General features: G+C 43.2%; 1 protein-coding gene across 1 annotated transcript in view; it reads right to left on the bottom strand.

Annotated features, from left to right (window-relative positions):
* LOC126251453 (juvenile hormone epoxide hydrolase 1-like) overlaps positions 1 to 22,783 on the bottom strand; it is a 107,417-nt gene that overhangs the window by 53,117 nt on the left and 31,517 nt on the right. Inside the window, exon 2 of the mRNA XM_049951883.1 lies at positions 8,645 to 8,871. Within this exon, the coding sequence (XP_049807840.1) occupies positions 8,645 to 8,821 (177 nt within the window). The 5' untranslated portion in view covers positions 8,822 to 8,871. The remainder of the gene's footprint in view (positions 1 to 8,644; positions 8,872 to 22,783) is intronic.

The raw sequence follows: 22,783 nt of genomic DNA on the forward strand, positions 1-22,783 counted from the left end.
TTAGCTCGCAAAGTGGATACATATCAACTTTGCTCGCTGCGAGGGGCGATGTAATGTCTCTTGCAGCGGTCTCTCCCCGATATTTTCAGAAATTTTATAAATTATATAACTCAGTACATATCTCGAAATATCTCTTCTTATCTTACCGATTATCAATGCAAAGTAGTTTCAAGCCCAATTATTCCTTGGAGCGTCCATTTACTCCATGGAATAGCTTCTCTGCTATCTATGATTTCTCTTATGAAATGAATGAAGGACTTCTTGCCGATTAGTCGTGAAAGAAGGAGGATGTATCTGTATGTATTGTTGAGCTAGTCGCCATCTTGATGAGATTCTGTGTGAGAAGGAATTTAATACATGAACTAAACTAAAGTAAGTGTGTTCGCGTATTATTTAACTGATTATTATTGTCAGTGTCTTGATCACCGAAAGTTAATAATTATTACAAATGTTTCCAGGAGATCGACTGACAATTTTCGTCGCACCGAGACTTCGAAATTGCTTCACTGCCTTATGGAATTTAAGTTAAGCTCAATTTAATCAGGATAGAACAGTATTGAACTGTGTGAATGTGATAAGCCTGCTTTGTGAATGAAAATTCCCTTAACATACGCATGTTTTTACTATCCTGATCAGTGAAGCTAAATCAGGCCGGTGTGAGAGAGGTTTTTTAAAATTTACATTCCACAAAAAAAATATTAAATGCTTCCTCACAGTTCTATTACAGTGAGTATCTGAAGAATTCAAGGTTGCTTCTTTGCAGCTGATACATATATTGCAGAAAACTGCAAATCATGAATAGCTTCATCAACATTTCCTTTTATTTCATTGGAATATTACGAAATAACAGCAAATTCCTCAAAATGTCTAAAATCATGTGTCTCTGACAAGGAACAAACACTATCAATATTAAACAGTTCTGTATTATCTGTCGTCATCCAACTGGGAATTAATTGCATATGGTGTGGTATCAGTTTCCCTCTTAGGGACGTACTTTTCCCTGTGTGGATTAATAACATTACCGGATTCCAATTTTATGTTGCTTACAAATGATACACGCATGGCAACAAACAGCAAAGCAAGCGTGGTTTCACAAAGACCAGTTAGTGAAAGTTTCGTGGACGCTAGTAGATGGTTGCTAATCTACTGTTTGTCATTAGAGTTTGAAAATACACACTGTACACATTTCAGAAATTGTAAGTGGTTTCTTCCTGGTATATATCTAAAAGATGATGACAAGAAGACTGAAGAGGTTAACTGTCTGAAATTCTTAGGAATACAACTAGATAATGTATTTAGTTAGGAGAAGCATACAAAGAAATATTTCAGAGCCTAAAGAAAGATTTGTTTACAGTTCTGATGTTTGTAAGCGGATTATAGTATTGCTGCCTGTCCAACCGCAGTATCGATAGTCGCTTCTCTCGAGAGCGTGGAGCGTAATTGTTTTAGTGATCTGTATGTGAACCTTGGCGGTGAGTTTCACGTGTTATGCTGGAGACGTGGGCTGCAGAAATGCAATTGCTGCATTTGATAATAACGGTTAAGGCTTTCATCACAAAAGGTGTTTTATTTTACATCAGTTCCGATATCAGTGAGTTATTATGAAAAGCGAAAATTCTGCATCCATGTTTTGCTTCATCAAAGTAACAATGAACCACGTCACGATGGCTGCAAACGGAACAAACGTGGACTTGATCTTAATTCTGGGATTATTCGAGTTGAGGGAGAGTCGTAAGCTATGTAACTAAAACTCACAAGTGGAGGAACTTTCATTCGCATATTATGTCACAAGGGCAACAACCAGTCGTAACGTAGAATGGTTACACTTGCACTCATGAAAATCATCGGTAGCATCGTTAGAATGAACTACGTTAATTGCGAGAACTTCGCTAGCTATTGCAAGCAGAGCAAACTGCTTGAACGTTGATTTTGTGTGATTTTTAGTGCTAGTACTCTAACAGAGCGACTAAACAGCATGATAAAAGGTTTCATTTACTCCCGAAAAACACGTGGCTGAAGTACCAATTATAGCTTACATCTACTGTGATCAAGCCAGTTGTGAACAGTGCAGCCCACATTCTCGTGTTTTACTGTTAGTACGTACTTGGAAATGTTACCATATATTTCTGGTCCTTCCTCCATCTATTGTTAATTAATGAACAATTATAGGATTACTCTTACTTGGTGGTTGGTGCATAAAGAGAATAAGCGCCTAGTTACGTGTTATCTAGGCACAAAGTCATTAAATATCTGACCCACGTGGCTGTGTGGAGAGCTCTGCGCAGCAATCTGTGTATGATTCTGTGTCCTTAACGATCTGAGCTGCTGGCATAGCGATTTGCGCTCCAGGACTTGTAATCTTCGGCGAAGGAGTACCGATTTAATTAAAAACTGTGAGTGACGTGTTTAACTGAGAACAATAAACTGATTTTCATGTGGCGTTTGAGTGGCTGCGTGCACAATGGTGCAAGGTGCTTTAGTGCGCAGAGATATTACCCAAAGCGTCCACCACCGGTAGCTGAGAGGTCAGCGCGACAAAATGTCAATCCTAAGGGCACGGGTTCGATTCCCGGGTGGGTCGGAGATTTTCTCCGCCCTGGGACTGGGTGTTGTGTTGTCCTAATCATCATCATTTCATTCCTATCGACGCGGAAGTCGCCGAACTGGCTTCACATCGAAAGACTTGCACCCGGCGAACGGTCTACCAGACGGGGGGCCCTAGTCACACGAGATTTACATTTACCCAAAGCGCAACACAAATAACCTACATTTAGATGTGATGGTGACGGCAGAATCGTATTGGATGCACACACAATGAATAAGTTCATAATTATACAGTGGATCAGACCCAGAAACATAGAATTGCTCCATAAGTTCCATGAGGCAACGATTTTTAGTAGTAGAGGCTTGGGATCAGGATGTTGGCAACTGCTACTACCCAAAGATTGCAAACAGTACATAGCATTCTTTTATGGAAAAGTTGCTATTAATAGCATCTGTTACTGTTTGGTTTGAATATTTCGACTTCAGTTTTCGTAAGATCACTGAGCAAGGTTCTAAGTAAACAGGTAATTAAAAACTTGGCCATGTATGTAGATGATATTTTAACTGCAATCTCAACTTGCGAGGAACATGGCAAGATAGCTGTAGAAACGCTCGGGCCTTCGAAAAGGCAGGTGTAACTGCGAAATTAAGAAAGTCAGAATTTGGAAAGGCTGAAATTAAGTTTCTACCATTCACTCTTCAACATTCTTCTGTGGCACCACATTTTGAAAGCTTTTATTCTCTTTATGTGTAAACTGTTTGTCATCCATATTTCACTTCCATACATGGCTACACTCCACTCAAATATTCAAAGAAATGACTTCCTAACACTTAAATTTATATTCGATGTTAATAAATTTCAGTTCTTCATAAATGCTTTTCTTGCCATTTCCCAGTCTACATTTTATATCCTCTCTACTTCGACCATCATCAGTTATTTTGTTGCCAAAACAGCATAACTCATCTACTACTTTAAGAGTCTCGTTTCCTAATATGATTTCCTTAGTACCACTTGATTAAATTCTATTATATTCCATTATCCTTGTTTTACTTTTGTTGATGTTCGTCTTATATCCTCCTTTCAAGAGACTGTCCATTCCGTCCAAGTGCTGTTCCCAGTACGTTGCTATCTCTGACAGAATTAACAATGTCGTTGACAGATCTTAAAGTTTTTGTTTCTTCTCCTTGAATTTTAATTCCTACTTCAATTTTTTCTTGGTTTCCTTTACTGCTTGTTCAGTGTACATATTGAATAACATCAGAGGTAGGCTACAAAAAAAATCAAATGGCTCTGAGCACTATGGGACTCAACTTCTGAGGTCATTAGTCCCCTAGAACTTAGAACTACTTAAACCTAACTAACCTAAGGACATCACACACGTCCATGCCCGAGGCAGGATTCGAACCTGCGACCGTAGCGGTCTCGCGGTTCCAGACTGCAGCGCCAGAACCGCACGGCCACTTCGGCCGGCGGTAGGCTACAACCCTATCTCACTCCCTCTCTGTGTAAGTAAGTATAATAATCTAATTTTCTGTTTGATGACGCTTGGATACAATAGTCTGTGCTTAGGTGTGTTTCACGGCAGAAATTGTGTAGTGCAGCAAGTGAAAGAAAAGTTTTCAGTCTACAACCAGACCAAAAGTGTTAATATGTCCAATTCTATCCATGTTCTAAACTAATAAAACAAAATTCTTGTGCTAAAATAAATATCTGCATAGACGGATTAAAACTGCACTCAGTTATTCAGATGACACCTCTCACATAACGAAGTTTATCACAAATATGATTCTGATACATGTACGAAGGAAAGTCACCAAGTTTTAATTATCACTCGAAAAAATAAATCTGCAACCATGAAGTTTCTTTAAACAAAATTATTATTAGTTTTACTTATAGTTTCTATGTATTGATTTTGCATAGGCCATTGCTTTGCTTGGATTGTCTGAAAGGTTGTTCGAGAAGCTGCGTCTATTGAAAACAATAAACCAAAACTGAAGTTAATCTGACTGTGTGACCCGCATCTCGTGGTCGTGCGGTAGCGTTCTCGCTTCCCACGCCCGGGTTCCCGGGTTCGATTCCCGGCGGGGTCAGGGATTTTCTCTGCCTCGTGATGGCTGGGTGTTGTGTGCTGTCCTTGGGTTAGTTAGGTTTAAGTAGTTCTAAGTTCTAGGGGACTGATGACCATAGCTGTTAAGTCCCATAGTGCTCAGAGCCATTTGAACCATTTTTTTGACCGTGTGATTTCCAAGAAATTCCCTGAGTCGCCTAATAAAGAAAACCAGATTCTACATAAGTTCTCTCCAAAAAATAGTAACACACTGTTTCATACTGCTTTACTTCTCTGTCATGATATTTGACAAAACATTAACTGATTTCTGGTCGTATGAAAGGAAGTCCCTTGAAGTCTGAAATGTTATTTTTTTCTTTTTCTCTTCTGGCTTTCCTGTGGCAATGAATAACTCTCGGGCACATACTCCCTGGAAACTGGTGTTGCTGTTGTTACTGAAAGCTACTAAATGTTTCAAATGGCTCTGAGCACTATGGGACTTAACATCTGAGGTCATCAGTCCCCTAGAACTTAGAACTACTTAAACCTAACTAACCTAAGGACATCACACACATCCATGCCCGAGGCAGGATTCGAACCTGCGACCGTAGCGGTCGCGCGGTTCCAGACTGAAGTGCCTAGAACCGCTCGGCCACACCGGCCGGCGAGCTACTAAAAAGGCGCGTCTCATTTACTGGGTGACAAACTAACTACAGGTGCACTTCGTGTCCAATTATTCGACGTAACGCGTCTCCATTGTAAACTGCAATTGTGAAACTTTATCTACATAATGACAGAGATTGGGAAAGGGATGATAATGTGGTAAATTACGTTAATGCTGATTTCTTTAAAAGGTGTACTGGCAAATTTAGAAAAGTCACTTTACAAAAATATTCTTCATTCTAATCAAGAATTGCAAAGAAATAATGACTGAAAATACTTTGAAGTTGTTTGTTCAACAGTGTCACGTTCATTGAATTATTAAAAAATATATATATGTTCATCGCAGATTACACAAGGTTGCATTAAATGAGTTAATCTTTCCTGAATTGTCGCTAATGTTACCTAGTTAGAAGGAGGGGGAAAGTTCAGCTTTGCTTACTGAATTGTTATAATGGTGTGCAGGCAGCAGCTCGCGCGCAGTTAAAGCAAATTTATTATTAACTTATTATGAAGTCCTCATCAAATCAATCAAAAATCTTTCTCTCCCGCAGTAAAAACATCAAAAACCGTATTCTAAAGTAAAGTTCATCAATAAATATGAATTTTTATCATACTTGGCATGCCACTCACTCGGCTGTGGCTCACTTAACGATAACACGGTGCCGACTGGCAGTCTCTGCGAGCAGCATCCACGAGGAGCGGCCGCCGCGGAGATGTTACTGCAGACCGGCAATGTCGCAGAGATGGTATTGCGCGCTGTCTGAGAAACAAAGTAAGGGCGACTGCCGCCTGTGTATCCAAGATATAAGGGAAGCTGATAGTGAACACCCCTTTCAAACGTTATATTCGTTCGTCTTCACATGTTAAGCATTCAATTGATACTTTTCTTTTCCAAAACGACGAATGACTTTGCGTAGACCTTGGGTGTAGAAGTCCGCGTTTTCGCTGTTTGGGGAAAATTTCACCTTATATTAATTACGTAACTTTAACCTTCCGAAGTGATAGTTAAAACCTCGTGTCTACCTATTTTAATTGGGCGACTGACTGGGAAAGTGTGTTAATTGCTATTCCTTTTCCAGCATGCCCTTTTGCAGTTTGCAGTGGTTTCACAGCATCAATAAAACATGGCTATGTCCTGCTATACACTCTGTTATAGCGAGAGGCACTGCTGCAGCTGCAGGATGATGGTTGATGAACTATATGAAAAGAAACGTAAAGTATTTGCAAACTACGGCGTGGGCGCAATTTATTCAACATGTAAACGTCACTATTGATGTTCGGATTTAGGTTATGACATGTTCGATATGCCTGCCATCATTGGCAATGATGTGGCGCGGACGAATAGCGAAATTCTGCATGCACCGCTGAAGTGTTGGAACATTGATGATGTCGATGACATCCTGAATGGCTGTTTCGAGCTCAACAACGGTTTTTGGGTTATTGCTGTACACCTTGTGTTTAATGTAGCCCCATAAAAAGGAGTCGCATGTGTTCAGATCTGGTGAATATGGCGGCCAATCGAGGCCATGCCAGTGGCCTCTGGGTACTAAAGAGCCACAATGCGGTTCCCAAAGTGCTCCTCCAGGACATCAAACACTCTCCTGCTTCGATGGGGGTCGAGTTCCGTCTTGAATGAACCACATCTTGTCGAATACAGGATCACTTTGGATAACGAGGATGAAATCATCTTCCGAAACCTTCACGTATCATTCAGCAGTCACCGTGCCATCAATGAATATCGCACCGATTATGCAGTGAGTGGACACTGCACACCACAGAGTCACCTGTTGAAGGCGAACAGACTTCGAGAAATGCGGATCCCCAGTCCCTCAAATGCGCCATTCTGTTTATTGACGAACCCATCCAAATGAATGTGAGCTTGTCGCTAAAACAAACCATACTACACTACTGGCCATTAAAGTTGCTACACCACGAAAGAATGCAGACGATAAACGCATATACATCGGACAAATATATTATACTAGAACTGACATGTGATTACATTTTAACGCAATTTGGGTGCATAGATCCTTAGAAATCACTACCCAGAACAACCACCTGTGGCAGTAATAACGGCCTTGATACGCCTGGACATTGAGTCAAACAGAGCTTGGATGGCGTGTACAGGTACAGCTGCCCATGCAGCTTCAACACCATACCACAGTTCATCAAGAGTAGTGACTGGCGTATTGTGCCGAGCCAGTTGCTCGGCCACCATTGACCAGACGTTTTCAATTGGTAGATATCTGGAGAATGTGCTGGCCAGGGCAGCTGTCGAACATTTTCTGTGTCCAGAAAGGCCCGTACAGGACCTGCAACATGCGGTCGTGCATTACCCTGTTGAAATGTAGGGTTTCGCAGGGATTGAATGAAGGGTAGAGCCATGGGTCGTAAAACATCTGAAATGTACCGTCCACTGTTCAAAGTGCCGTCAATGCGAACAAGAGGTGCCGGAGACGTGTAACCAATGGCACCCCATACCATCACGCCGGGTGATACGACAGTATGGCGATGACGAATACACGCTTCCAATGTGCATTCACCGCAATGTCGCCAAACACGGATGCGACCACCATGATGCTGTAAACAGCACCTGGATTCATCCGAAAAAATGACGTTTTACCATTCGTGCACCCAGGTTCGTCGTTGAGTACACCATCGCAGGCGCTCCTGTCTGTGATGCAGCGTCAAGGGTAACCGCAGCCATGGTCTCCGAGCTGATAGTCCACGCTGCTGCAAACGTCGTCGAACTGTTCGTGCAGATGGTTGTTGTCTTGCTAACGTCTGTTGACTCAGGGATCAAGACGTGGCTGCACGATCCGTTACAGCGGATAAGATGCCTGTCATCTCGACTACTAGTGATACGAGGCCGTTGGGACCCAGCACGGCGTTCCGTATTACCTTCCTGAACCCACTGATTCCATATTCTGGTAACAGTCATTGGGTCTCAACCAACGCGAGCATAAATGTCGCGATACCATAAACCGCAATCGCGATAGGCTACAATCCGCCCTTTATCAAAGTCGGAAACGTGATGGTACGCATATCTCCTCCTTACACAGGCAACGCCGGTCAACTGCTGTTTGTGTATGAGAAATCGGTTGGAAACTTTCCTCATGCCAGCACTTTGTAGGTGTCGCCGGCGGCGTCAGCCTTGTTAGAATGCTCTGAAAAGCTAATCATTTGCATATCACAGTATCTTCTTCTTGTCGGTTAAATTTCGCGTCTGTAGCACATCATCTTCGTGGTGTAGCAATTTTAATGGCCAACAGTGTAATTCCCATCAAGCCCCGCGATCAACCGTGCAGTTTGAACGTCCTAACGCAAATCGTTCACAAGTTATGACCATTGTATTTCATGCACTTCAGTAATTGTCACTCTTTACTTACGCTGTCTGGGACGGCGATGGTGAATGGCCGGACGGACTCGTCCACCTCCTTGGGTTCTCCGGGCCCCCACCACGCGTCCTCCAGCCGGCGCGGGTTGAACGGCTCCTCCTCTGCAGCCGTCAGCCTCTTCCAGACCAACACTGCCAGGACGGCGGCCAACACCAACAACAGGAACATCTCCAAAGACCACGTGAGCAGCAGCCGCTGTGTGTACGTCTAGTGTCCAGCTGCAACGAGTAAGAAGGGCACCCAGAGGTAAGAGTCAGGTGTTATATCTACAACTACAGCTACAGCCATACTCTGCAGGCCGCCTTACGGTGCGTTGCGGACGGTACTTTGCGTACCATTACCGTTTTGTTTCTTTCTTTCTTTTTCGAGAGAGAAGTGTTACAGCACAGAATAGTAAGATCTAGAGTTTAGAAAAAAGTTAATTAAAACGCACTGACACTGCCCCAGGAGAAATTCGAATCATGCCAGAGACGGAGGCCGAAGCAAGAAGCGAGCAATTATGTCGCAGCTGGGTTAGGTCGAGGACACTGTTTGCCGAGTAAAGATAAGCATTCAGCAGCAAACAGGACGGAAAACCCAAGGAACATTGTCGACTTTGGGTCCACAAACAAGGGCCACGGTTACCCAGCCGTTATCATACTGCAGGGTATCAGTGTTGCTTAGGGTAAAGTTAAGAACTCCACCACAAAAGACAGATCGACTCCGTATTAATAGTATAAGTAATGAATCTGGTAAGAAGGCGTCAGTCTTCGTGCAGCCGCGAGAGCAACACCACTGGACCGCGATATTTGGTCACTACGAACTGATCTTTGCATGATAACCTCATGATAGTTCCCTTTAAACACTCCATCCCTGCAGCTCTTGTTATGAGTTGATCATTGGGATCGAAAGCAAAAGCATTCACACTAATAGCACTCGATTTCATGATTACGATACTTTGCTGAATGTACGTCCTAGATGCCCCAGCACAGTCTATGAACTAGCCGAATATCTACTCAAGATGATGGCCTTCACCAGATGAATTTCATGCTGCTCGCCGCCTAATATCTACTGATGGAGAAACTGACTGTCTTCCGACATCACATCGCAGATTGCTGCCAGTACCGGACTTCAACGTGGAAGACAGCAACAGGGCCTCTTGGGGCCCACGTTCCGTTTCAGCACTCAGGCGCCTTCGGTTGCTGACGCTTACCAGGGTGGCGAGGATATCAACCGACCATATGACTAGCGTCACCAGGTACATCGTGGATGTGTCGTCAAGGGTCATCGTAGAATTTCGAGTGGTACCGAGGACCGAGGGTACTCCGCAATCGACGCGAGGCAACCGTCGCGTCGCCTGGGTCGCTGACATCAAATCCCGGGCGTGCAAACGCTGAGCTTACTCGACGGACATCTGTTGGAATCCAACCTGTAGCTGAATTACGAGGTTCACTCCAAAAGAAATGCACACTATTTTTTTTAAATCCATCTTTTATTCTACATGTTAGAAAGTTTTACAGTGTGTAGATTACATCCTTTAGGAACAATATTTTCATTTCTCCACATAATTTCCATCCCTCTCAACTGCCTTACGCCATCTTGGAACCAGCGCCTGTATACCCGCACGGTAAAATTCTGGACCAACCTGTTGGAGCCACTGTTTGGCAGCATGCACAAGGGAGTCATCATCTTCAAACCTTGTTCCACGAAGAGAGTCTTTCAGTTTCCCAAAGAGATTATAGTCACATGGAGCCAGGTCAGGACTGGAAAGCGGGTGTTTCAGTGTTGCCCATCCGAGTTTTGTGATCTCTTCCATGGTTTTTTGCTCAGTCGAGCTTGAAGTTGCTTCAGTGTCGTCACATAAGCATCAGAATTTATGGTAGTTCCACTTGGCATGATGTCCACAAGCAAGAGTCAAAAATGGTTCAAATGGCTCTGAGCACTATGGGACTCAACTGCTGTGGTCATAAGTCCCCTAGAACTTAGAACTACTTACACCTAACTAACCTAAGGACAGCACACAACACCCAGCCATCACGAGGCAGAGAAAATCCCTGACCCCGCCGGGAATCGAACCCGGGAACCCGGGCGTGGCAAGCGAGAACGCTACCGCGCGAGCAAGAGTCCTTCGGAATCGAAAAACACCATAGCCGTAACTTTTCCAGCAGAAGGTGTGGTTTTGAATTTTTATTTTCTTGGGTGAATTTGCATGATGCCACTCCATTGATTGCCTCTTCGTCTCTGGTGAAAAATGATGGAGCCATGTTTCATCACCTGTCACAATTATTCCAAGAAATTCATCTCCACTATTCTCATACTGTTCCAAAAGTTCGCTGTATACCGTTTTTCTTGTTTCTTTGTGAGCCACTGTCAACATCCTGGGAACCCACCAGGCACGAACCTTTTTTAACGCCAACACTTTCAGTATTCTGCAAACACTTCCTTCCCCTGTCCCAACGTTGCGTGACAGTTCGTTCACTGTGATGCGCCTGTCAGCAGTCACCAATTCGTTAACTCTCTGCACATTGTCTGGAGTGTGTGCAGTACGAGGCCTGCTGCTGCGAGGACAATCCTCAATATTGCTGTGCCCGCTTTCATCACGTAACCTGCCTGCCCACCGACTAACTGTACTGCTATCGACAGCAGCATCTCCATACACCTTTTTCAACCTCTTGTGGATGTTTCGCACTGCCTCGTTTTCACAGCACACGAGTTCTATGACAGCACGTTGCCTCTGACGAACGTCAAGTGTAGCAGTCATCTTGAAGACATGCTGTGACGGCGCCACTCACGGGAACAGGTTGAACTAAGTTTGAAATCAAGCGGGAAGGATGTACCCACACACTGTAAAACTTTCACACATGCAGAATGAAAAATGTATTTTTACAAAATGAACCATGGACCTTGCCGTTGGTGGGGAGGCTTGCGTGCCTCAGCGATACAGATGGCCGTACCGTAGGTGCAACCACAACGGAGGGGTATCTGTTGAGAGGCCAGACTAACGTGTGGTTCCTGAAGAGGGGCAGCAGCCTTTTCAGTAGTTGCAGGGGCAACAGTCTGGATGATTGACTGATCTGGCCTTGTAACATTAACCAAAACGGCCTTGCTGTGCTGGTACTGCGAACGGCTGAAAGCAAGGGGAAACTACAGCCGTAACTTTTCCCGAGGGCATGCAGCTTTACTGTATGATTAAATGATGATGGCGTCCTCTTGGGTAAAATATTCCGGAGGTAAAATAGTCCCCCATTCGGATCTCCGGGCGGGGACTACTCAAGAGGATGTCGTTATCAGGAGAAAGAAAACTGGCGTTCTACGGATCGGAGCGTGGAATGTCAGATCCCTTAATCGGGCAGGTAGGTTAGAAAATTTAAAAAGGGAAATGGATAGGTTAAAGTTAGATATAGTGGGAATTAGTGAAGTTCGGTGGCAGGAGGAACAAGACTTTTGGTCAGGTGAATACAGGGTTATAAATACAAAATCAAATAGGGGTAATGCAGGAGTAGGTTTAATAATGAATAAAAAAATAGGAGCGCGGGTAAGCTACTACAAACAGCATAGTGAACGCATTATTGTGGCCAAGATAGACACGAAGCCCACGCCTACTACAGTAGTACAAGTTTATATGCCAACTAGCTCTGCAGATGATGAAGAAATTGATGAAATGTATGATGAGATAAAAGAAATAATTCAGGTAGTGAAGGGAGACGAAAATTTAATAGTCATGGGTGACTGGAATTCGAGAGTAGGAAAAGGGAGAGAAGGAAACATAGTGGGTGAATATGGATTGGGGGAGAGAAATGAAAGAGGAAGCCGTCTGTTAGAATATTGCACAGAGCATAACTTAATCATAGTTAACACTTGGTTCAAGAATCATAAAAGAAGGTTGTATACATGGAAGAATCCTGGAGATACTAAAAGGTATCAGATAGATTATATAATGGTAAGACAGAGATTTAGGAACCAGGTTTTAAATTTTCCAGGGGCAGATGTGGACTCTGACCACAATCTATTGGTTATGAACTGTAGATTAAAACTGAAGAAACTGCAAAAAGGTGGGAATTTAAGGAGATGGGACCTGGATAAACTGACTAAACCAGAGGTTGTACAGAGTTTCAGGGACAGCATAAGGGAACAATTGACAGGAATGGGGGAAAGAAATACAGTAGAAGAAGAATGGGTAGCTCTGAGGGATGAAGTAGTGAAGGCAGCAGACGATCAAGTAGGTAAAAAGACGAGAGCTAGTAGAAATCCTTGGATAACAGAAGATATATTGAATTTAATTGATGAAAGGAGAAAATATAAAAATGCAGTAAATGAAGCAGGCAAAACAGAATACAAACGTCACAAAAATGAGATCGACAGCGAGTGCAAAACGGCTGAGCAGGGATGGCTAGAGGACAAATGAAAAGGATGTAGAGGCTTATCTCACTAGGGGTAAGATACGTACTGCCTACAGGAAAATTGAAGAGACCTTTGGAGAAAGGAGAACCACTTGTACGAATATCAAGAGCTCAGATGGAAACCCAGTTCTCAGCAACGAAGGGAAAGCAGAAAGGTGGAAGGAGTATATAGAGGGTCTAAACAAGGGCGATGTACTTGAGGACAATATTATGGAAATGGAAGAGGATGTAGATGAAGATGAAATGGGAGATACGATACTGCGTGAAGAGTTTGACAGAGCACTGAAAGAGCTGAGTCGAAACAAGGCCCCGGGAGTAGACAACATTCCATTAGAACTACTGACGGTCTTGGGAGAGCCAGTCCTGACAATACCATCTGGTGAGCAAGATGTATGAGACAGGCGAAATACCCTCAGACTTCAAGAAGAATATTATAATTCCAATCCCAAAGAAAGCAGGTGTTGACAGATGTGAAAATTACCTAACTATCAGTTTAATAAGTCACAGCTGCAAAATACTAACGCGAATTCTTTACAGACGAATGGAAAGACTGGTAGAAGCCGACCTCGTTGAAGATCAGTTTGGATTCCGCAGATATGTTGGAACACGTGAGGCAATACTGACCCTACGACTTACCTTAGAAAATAGATTAAAGAAAGGCAAACCTACATTTCTAGCATTTGTAGACTTAGAGAAAGCTTTTGACAATGTTTACTGGAATACTCTCTTTCAAATTCTAAAGGTGTCAGGGGTAAAATACAGGGAGCGAAAGGCTATTTACAATTTGTACAGAAACCAGATGGCAGTTATAAGAGTCGAGGGACATGAAAGGGAAGCAGCGGTTGGGAAGGGAGTGAGACAGGGTTGTAGCCTGTCCCCGATGTTATTCAATCTGTATATTGAGCAAGCAGTAAAGGAAACAAAAGAAAAATTCGGAGTAGGTATTAAAATCCATGGAGAAGAAATAAAAACTTTGAGGTTCGCCGATGACATTATAATTCTGTCAGAGACAGCAAAGGACTTGGAAGAGCTGTTGAACGGAATGGACAGTGTCTGAAAGGAGGATATAAGATGAACATCAACAAAAGCAAAACGAGGATAATGGAATGTAGTCGAATTAAGTTGGGTGATGCTGAGGGAATTAGATTAGGAAATGAGACACTTAAAGTACTAAAGTAGTTTTGCTATTTGGGGAGCAAAATAACAGACGATGGTCGAAGTAGAGAGGATATAAAATGTAGATTGGCAATGGCAAGGAAAGTGTTTCTGAAGAAGAGAAATTTGTTAATATCGGGTATGGATTTAAGTGTGAGGAAGTCGTTTCTGAAAGTATTTGTATAGAGTGTAGCCATGTATGGAAGTGAAACATAGACGATAAATAGTTTGTACAAGAAGAGAATAGAAGCTTTCGAAATGTGGTGCTACAGAAGAATGCTGAAAATTAGATGGGTAGATCACATAACTAATGAGGAGGTATTGAATAGGATTGGGGAAAAGAGGAGTTTGTGGCACAACTTGACAAGAAGAAGGGACCGGTTGGTAGGACATGTTCTGAGGAATCAAGGGATCACAAATTTGGCATTGGAGGGCAGCGTGGAGGGTAAAAATCGTAGAGAGAGACCAAGAGACGAATACACTAAGCAGATTCATAAGGATGTAGGTTGCAGTAGGTACTGGGAGATGAAGAAGCTTGCACAGGATAGAGTAGCATGGAGAACTGCATCAAACTAGGCTCAGGACTGAAGACAACAACAACAACAGTGTGTATTTCTTTTGGAGTGACCCTCGTAGCAACAACCGATACTACTGCAGAAGAATGACGACTTGGAAACAATGCGAATAAATAACTGAACTCCAATAATGTTATGCTGGCGTCGTTGATGCTTCGCAGTTTCCCAACAGCTACCTTGACTTCACGCAGAGTCGTCTCCGCTCGGCCCTCTGTAGATGGTACAGGAAACCGCGTATTGGTTGACTCTTTTCGGAATTTACGCTCTCGGAATTTTAACAGTTAACCACACTGTGATGCACAATGGTTCTGTTTTAGCGTCTGCCATTGGAGTTGGCTGAGCATTGTGATGTAACGAAGCTTAATCCGCATTACGAACTATCTGATACCGAAGGTTCAAATGGTTCAAATGGCTCTGAGCACTATGGGACTCAACTGCTGAGGTCATTAGTCCCCTAGAACTTAGAACTAGTTAAACCTAACTAACCTAAGGACATCACACACATCCATGCCCGAGGCAGGATTCGAACCTGCGACCGTAGAAGTCTCGCGGTTCCAGACTGCAGCGCCAGAACCGCGCGGCCACTTCGGCCGGCCAGATACCGAAGGGTATCGACAATTTTATTTATAAAATAATAACCTCATACAAAACCATTTGTACTTAAATGTAATATTTTGTGCACTACTGCTTACATTCGATGTGAATAGAAACGTAACGATAAATTTGATACAGTTATTTACAACATTTCCAATAAATTTTGTTAGTGTTTGCATACAGAATATACGTAAGTGAATTTGAATGCTGGTTTTGCCAGCGATGTGAATAGTTAAATTCTTTGTCTATAAATGTAACGCTGCTCTTTTTCCCTTGGCGGGAGGAGTAGTTGTGGGAGAGAGTCGTGTGTAGTCGTTCGTAAAGAACAGACATGTATTTAGTTGCAGTTTGTAAGTCATGGGAGCAGTTGGAAATTATTCTGGTCAATCAGTAATTTGAAATGTTTAAAATGCTGAAGTTAAAAGTGTAAATATTTATTACCGGCAATGTTCCAAAATTGCTAAATAAGAACTGGAATTGCATATACGTCCTACTCTCCTTCTCTCTCTGTTTCTCCCCCCCCCCTCTCCCTCTCTTCTCTCTCTCTCCCCCTCCTTCTCCCCTCTCTCTCTGTGTATCTCCTCCTCCTCCCACTTCTCTGTCCATCACTTCCTCCCATCTTCTCTCTGTCCATCTCCTCCTGTCCCCTACATTCTCCATCTCCTCTTCCCCCCCCCCCCCCCTACCTCTCACCGAGCGAGGTGGCGCAGTGGTTAGCACACTGGACTCGCATTCGGGAGGATGACGGTTCAATCCCGTCTCCGGCCATCCTGATTTAGGTTTCCGTGATTTCCCTAAATCCTTTCAGGCAAATGCCGGGATGGTTCCTTTCAAAGGGCACGGCCGATTTCCTTCCCCATCCTTCTCTAACCCGAGCTTGCGCTCCGTCTCTAATGACCTCGTTGTCGACGGGACGTTAAACACTAATCTCCTCCTCCTCCCCCTACCTCTCCCCTTCAGACTTGATTTTTGTTACAGAACAGCACCTTCATTGGGAATTGAAGTCGCTTAAAATGAGCGGGTAAATTGGCTGGTATCATTGGTATAGAGCGTATGAGGTAAATCTCACCAGCTTTTGTGTCTGTAAGGATAGTAGCTTCAGTGACAGTATTTCGGTATCATTCTTCAGTTTCTCCCGGCGTATTTCTTGCTCGAACAATCCACGGATGTACTGCCGGTCCATAGTGTCCAACGGGCACAATATTTCGGTGATCAGACATGTCGCCATCGTCAGGTGCGCTGACGAACTGAGCTCCTGTATTTGCAAGCGGATAGCTGCCACCACCGTGCGCAGAGGAATGGGGTGCTAAAAACACTGGTGCACAGGGAGCGCACCATCTCTGAAGCAGAGAGTCTGCCCCAAGAGCTGGAACACCTCAAAACTGTATTCCGGAAAAACGGGTACTCGGAATGGCCGATCAGACGCGCTCTCCGCCCCACCTCAACAGTACAGCGTGTGGAGACGGAAGAAGTCACGGAGAAAGAGATAGCCACTGCCTATACACCGTATACTGGCGCACTATCGAGGAAAATAGAACGAATATTGAGGAAACACGGAGTAGGAACTGTCGTTTGCCCACCAAATAAAACGCGAGCATTATTGGGAAGTGTCAAAGACGATCTCGGTTTGCGGAAGGCCGGCATATACCAGATTCCGTGTCAATGTGGAATGACTTATATTGGACGAACAGTGCGCACAATCAAAAATCGTTGCCGAGAAGATCAGAGGAACACTCGATTTGGGTATCCCAACAGTGCACTATGGCAGTCGCAGTGCACCGTTTGTCCGAAAATCGCGAAATGGACTACCAACATACCAGGGTCTTGGCACAGACATCTAAATACTGGGACAGTGTCGTTGGAGAGGCTATCGAAATTCCTATCAGGGACGGACTCATCAACCGAGATTGCGGCTACAACTTCAGCTGGGCACGGGAACCAGCATGAGTCTAATTAAAAAGAGGCTCAGCAGAGGAAACGAACGGGCGACTAGGGCGGACGAGGCAATTACACCGACGCCACCACAGACGCCGACGCCAGCGTCTCACCGACCGCTGACGCGCGGGCGCGGACCGCGGAGAGAACGCCTCGCGAGGGGAGGGGATATAAGACGGCCGCCCACCCTCAGGAGCTCAGTTCGTCAGCGCACCTGACGACGGCGACATGTCTGCTCGCCGAAATATTGTGCCCGTTGCACACTATGGATCGGCACTACACCCGTGGATTGTTAGAGTATTTCGGTAGTTTTAATCTGTCAGCTCGTAGGATTACAAAATTTCTGACGATACAGATTCTGTAGTAGTATTCTAAACATAAGCCGGCAACCCACAAACCCGGCGTTGCTCAATCATTTATTTATAGCTGTGCGTCCACGCCAGTACCAAGCAGCGTCTGGTCTTGTGCTAAATGTTTATCACGTCATATCTCCTGAACTATCTTGAACTATGCGTCGTACAATGATATAATTTTGTAGGTACACTTTGCGGTATATTTGGATACTGTCTGAAAAATTTATTGCAAATAGAGTTAGTATCAAAGAAGTAACCAAATTAAACGTCATGTGTGATGCATCAGTTTTTCACGCATCTCATTCTTTATGACGTCATATCTCCTGAGCTACATGTTGTGCATTGATATAACTTTGCACTTAGAAGATTCATTGGTATACGTGCATATTGTCTGTAAAATGTGTCGCGAATACAGTAAGTAGTAAAGAAGTGACGAATTATAACGTTATACCTCATGCGGTAATTTTACTGCATGAACAGCGGAAAAGCAGTAAGCGATCAACACATTTGCCTTCACCATTCTCTTGGGGTTGTCAGCGAGAAAAAATTTCGTAATTTTTTGAAATTCAGTATAAAGTTTGTTACAAGTCACGAAGTTCTCACCGGCCGTTATGGGCGAGCGGTTCTAGGCGCTTCAGTGCGGAACCGCGCTGCTGCTACGGTCGCAGGTTCGAATCCTGCCTCGGGGATGGATGTGTGTGATTTCCTTAGGTTAGTTAGGTTGTCTAGGGGACTGATGACCTCAGATGTTAAGTCCCATAGTGCTTAGAGCCATTTGAATGAAGTGCTCATTCTCAAATACTGGATGAATAAAGCCTGGAAATTCACGCGTCGTTGCCTACGCTTCTCACCCCCACAGTAATTGTCACCTGACAGTAAGGTATACGAGTACCAAGTTAGGTTGAAATCGGTCCAGTAGATCAGGAGATGTGTGCGCGCACACACACACACACACACACCTTTATTATGCGTATGGGTATATTAACAATATGTAGGCTCTGTTCGTCTGAACGTTTATTATCACCTAAAACTTTCAAGTAAATTGGTTAAGAACTTTTCCTGATATGTATATGGTAACAACGTTAACAACGATTGTCTTTATACGGTAGTGTACCAGGTAGATATATTTATATGTTATTTATTTAAAAAACGTAGCCTATGTCCGTCCGAACGATTATTAGAGTATCGTGTAAGAATCTGAAGCAAATCGGACTAGAACTTTTTGAGGTTTCTGTTGACAACGTTAAACAACGACTATTATTTATGTAGTAATTTAGATTTCGTAGTTGATGATCTATCGAATTTTTACAATCCTTAAAAGTCTCAGATTTCTTCGTACAAGAAAATTCGGAGTCAACAATCACACTCCGAAGACAAGGAAGCCAACGTATAAAACCACCTGAGTAGCAGATACGAAAACTATTTAATGCGAGCGGATACGCTTTTAAAATTCCACAAATTCACATACTGTACATCTGTAGTTAGATTTGTCCGTAGTGATTTGACCTGTTACAGCGTCTCCATGACGCTCTCGTTCTTGCGAAACGTAGCTGAGACAAATCGCGCAGCTCTTATTTGGATCTCCTCATTTTCCTCTGTCAGTCCTATCTGGAACGGATCCCCGATACACAAGTCTTGGTAGATCAAGGGTTCTGTAAACAACCTCCTTTGCGAGTGGGCTTCACGACCTGAGATTTTTTCCACTGAATCTGTCTCGTGTTTGCCTTTCCTGTGAAGAGTTTCATCTAGTCGTTCCACTTTAGTTTACTCCATAGACATATTCGTATATTTGTGATCGGTGTCACTGCTTCCAACGTTCCGCGATCGTGTAATAATGCAAAACGGGTATCTCCGCCTGTTTATAAATAATACGTTACATTTGTTTATTCTGAGGATAAACTGGCAGTCCTTGTACATGCACAGGATAGGTCCTGTGCGTGTCTTCCTGCATTTCGCGACAATTTTATAGCGTTGCGACTGCTCTGTATTTTTGGTCTCCACAAACGACTTCTTAAGCGAGCATAAAACGTTTTCTAAAATTCTACAAGCGACCGACGTCAACAATACTGGCCTGTAGTTTCGTGCGTACGTACGACGACTCACCATGAAAACGCATTTTTCCGATCACTAGGAACGAGCAAGTTCTTTCATATATTGTGTGTAGGAAGTTACTCGTATCCTATAAGGTTCAGTCGCCTTGCCTCTGCTGAGTGTTTGAGTTGATTTAGTAGCTCATGGTCACTCATTTCGATATCTGTCATTTTAACGTTGATGCATCGACTGAAAGGAGAGACCATAGTGCGTTCTTCCCCAGTGAAACAATTTCGTCAATAAGTAAATTTTCCAACGTCGAAATCTGGTTGAGTTCTTTAAACATAGTAATCATCCCTGCAGAACAAAGCAAATAAAAGTTTTGACTGGGAGCAGTCACCTTAGAAACAGTAGAGTTTCTTTCACATCAGCCAAGAAACATATCCTCATCAACGATTTCTCCGCATTACATGACAGCTGTGACTCACATTTGTCTGATTCTTTGTTCGGTTGCAGTTTTCTAATAGTGCTACAAGATTCTGTTAAGTTGTGTGAATAACAACAAAATGAGAGAATAATACCACATTCTGATTAAGGGGCTCCGGAAAGGCTCAAAGTCATGAAAAGTTCAATTTTTACTTTTTTGCGTTTTCTGAATCTGCAGACTATTACCTTTTAATAGATATATAATTTATTCAATTCCGAAGACTACAACTACTTTTAAATTTTTTTTAAAAATGTGTTCTACATGGGCGTGACCTACTGTGGCGCTGTTAAACTGCTGTCAAATGGTGTTATTATTAACGTCCGTGTTCATCAGGTACATTTTAGTGATGTGAGATAAAGTATGTGTTGTGGCTAACCTGTGATGGTTCAATATATATCGCTGGTGTGATTGTCGATTGTTTCATGTTTATTTACTCTGTCGTTATCTCGAAAATATTCGTAATTAATTCTGTTTCTTGAGTCTCTGTTTTGTTGAAGTATAATAATGAGTAAAAGTAAAGTTATTAGAAATCCTCTGAAGGCTTTTAAGAAAAGGAGAAATGTTGGAAAGCCAAAGGTATGTGTTATTACTGTAAACAATAAAGACGATGAAAATCCCCAACATAGCTTGTGTCCCAAAGAAGAAGACAGTTGGTGTAAATATAACAAAGGATTGCTAACTGGTGAAGTGTACACTCATAAGCATAGTCTGCCTCATGCAATAATGGAGGTGATAAAACCTATTTTCAGAGACTTAGCAGCACCTGAACTGTTGAAAAAGTGTATTCACGGAAAAACTCAAAACCCCAATGAAAGTGTAAATAGTGTTATATGGTCGAGAATCCCCAAGACTGTATTTGTTGGAAAAGAAACACTTCACTTTGTTGTGTATGATGCTGTTGCGACTTTCAATGATGGCAACATTGTAAGGTGCAAGGTATTTAGAAATATGGGAATGAAGATAGGTTCTAACATGGTACGAGCGATGCTTGCTTTAGACAAGGAACGCCTTCGGGCTGCAGACAGGGCTGTAAAGAGTCTAGAAATACAAGCAAGAGTAAACAGAAGGAGGAACAAGAGGAAGCTGGAGGAGGAGTTTGCAGAGGATGAAGATAATCCATTCTATGGACCTGGAATGCACTAAAAAGTTAATCCAATCTTTGTCGCTCGATTCCCAAAACTTTTATTTTCTCATACTAATTACATGTTTTCTAAGGATCTTCCAAACATATTTGTTTCAAACTTTCAGTAAATGTTACACAGTACCTTCTGCATAATTTAACACAGCCTTTTTCCAAAAAACTGTATATTTTTGAATATATAAATAAAAAATTGCAAAAAAATATTGTGAATTTTCATTACAATTGAAAAAAAAAATCATCTTTAATAACTGAACTAAAATTTTGTAAAATCCCTGTGTTAAGTTGTCGCCCATATTCCAATAAATAATCTGTAAAAAGTTCAACTTCCTACCTCAAATACTTTGTAAGGAAAGATGTAATTTATAAGCGTTATTTTAACATTGCAAGTATAGGGCGTTCCGGAGCCCCTTTAGCCTGCGATCACGGTGGTTGACACGACTGTCTATCAATGATCGTCTATGTTAACACTTCACAGTGTAAACTGTGGGCCATTAAAATTGGTGCTGTTTGTAGGTTTCCACCCTCTGTTGGAGGCCAGACCGTATCCTTTAGTAGCATAGTTGCCGTTGTTTGTCTACTTCTCGTCTTGACTGGCGCCACTCGTTTCGCAAGCGTTGCCTGTCCGCTAGTGGCAGCAGCGGTGGTTATCGATATGTAGTAATTGTTGCCCTATCTTTGGGGCGACAACGTTGTTTTTCCATGTCATGTCAGTGTGGCAGTTCGGTTGGGGATTCAGGAGAAGCCAGGTCCACGCAGTGCGAGGAACACGCCGGGACCACTGGCGGCGCGCATGGACTGCCAGATAGAAAGGGCTGTGGTCACGAGAAGGCACGACCTCGTTGTGAACCGGATCCTGCAGGCTTTAAGATGAGTGCTTTTCAATCCAAGTAGAGAAACCTCCACCATTCTGACGTCTCGCGCTTCTCCAGTGACTTGGATTCGTGCAGCCGCTCGTAGTGTCGCCGAGGCGAAGAGCAACGAGTGGAGTGCTTGGGGAAGGCGGATCTTATTAGCTTTCCTCGACTTCTTATTACTATTTACTGCGTTCAGCTTGTTATAATTTGTTAAGTTCAACCACTGGTATTTTTTCCTGCCTGGTGGCCGCTGACGCCCAAGTTACCTGCCCTGGGAGTTAGTGTATGTAATGGCAGTGTACGATTCCTCGCCTTGCCGCTGCTGTCCGGTAATGCGTGTAGTTTTGACAGCTTTCTTGATTGTAGGCCGTTTGTGATTGTGTAGTCTGGTAGTAGTGATTCCTTTCTCGTTTCGGGCGCTGTAAGCACAGCATTCTCGAGGTGTAGTGCAGTCCACCGGTTCCGGCTTTGACGTGTTGTTCCATTCTTCTATTTGGTTTATTCGACGTCAGGCAACTTCAGCAAGATTGTCATTAGTCATTCGTTAGGCTGCCACAAGTCTGAGTTACCATATTGTGAAGTGAATGCAACTCTAGGCGACCTATCTCATCGCTTGCGTAAGTGTT

Source organism: Schistocerca nitens, chromosome 4 (assembly GCF_023898315.1).
Source record: "Schistocerca nitens isolate TAMUIC-IGC-003100 chromosome 4, iqSchNite1.1, whole genome shotgun sequence".
Taxonomy (NCBI): Eukaryota; Metazoa; Arthropoda; class Insecta; order Orthoptera; family Acrididae; genus Schistocerca; species Schistocerca nitens.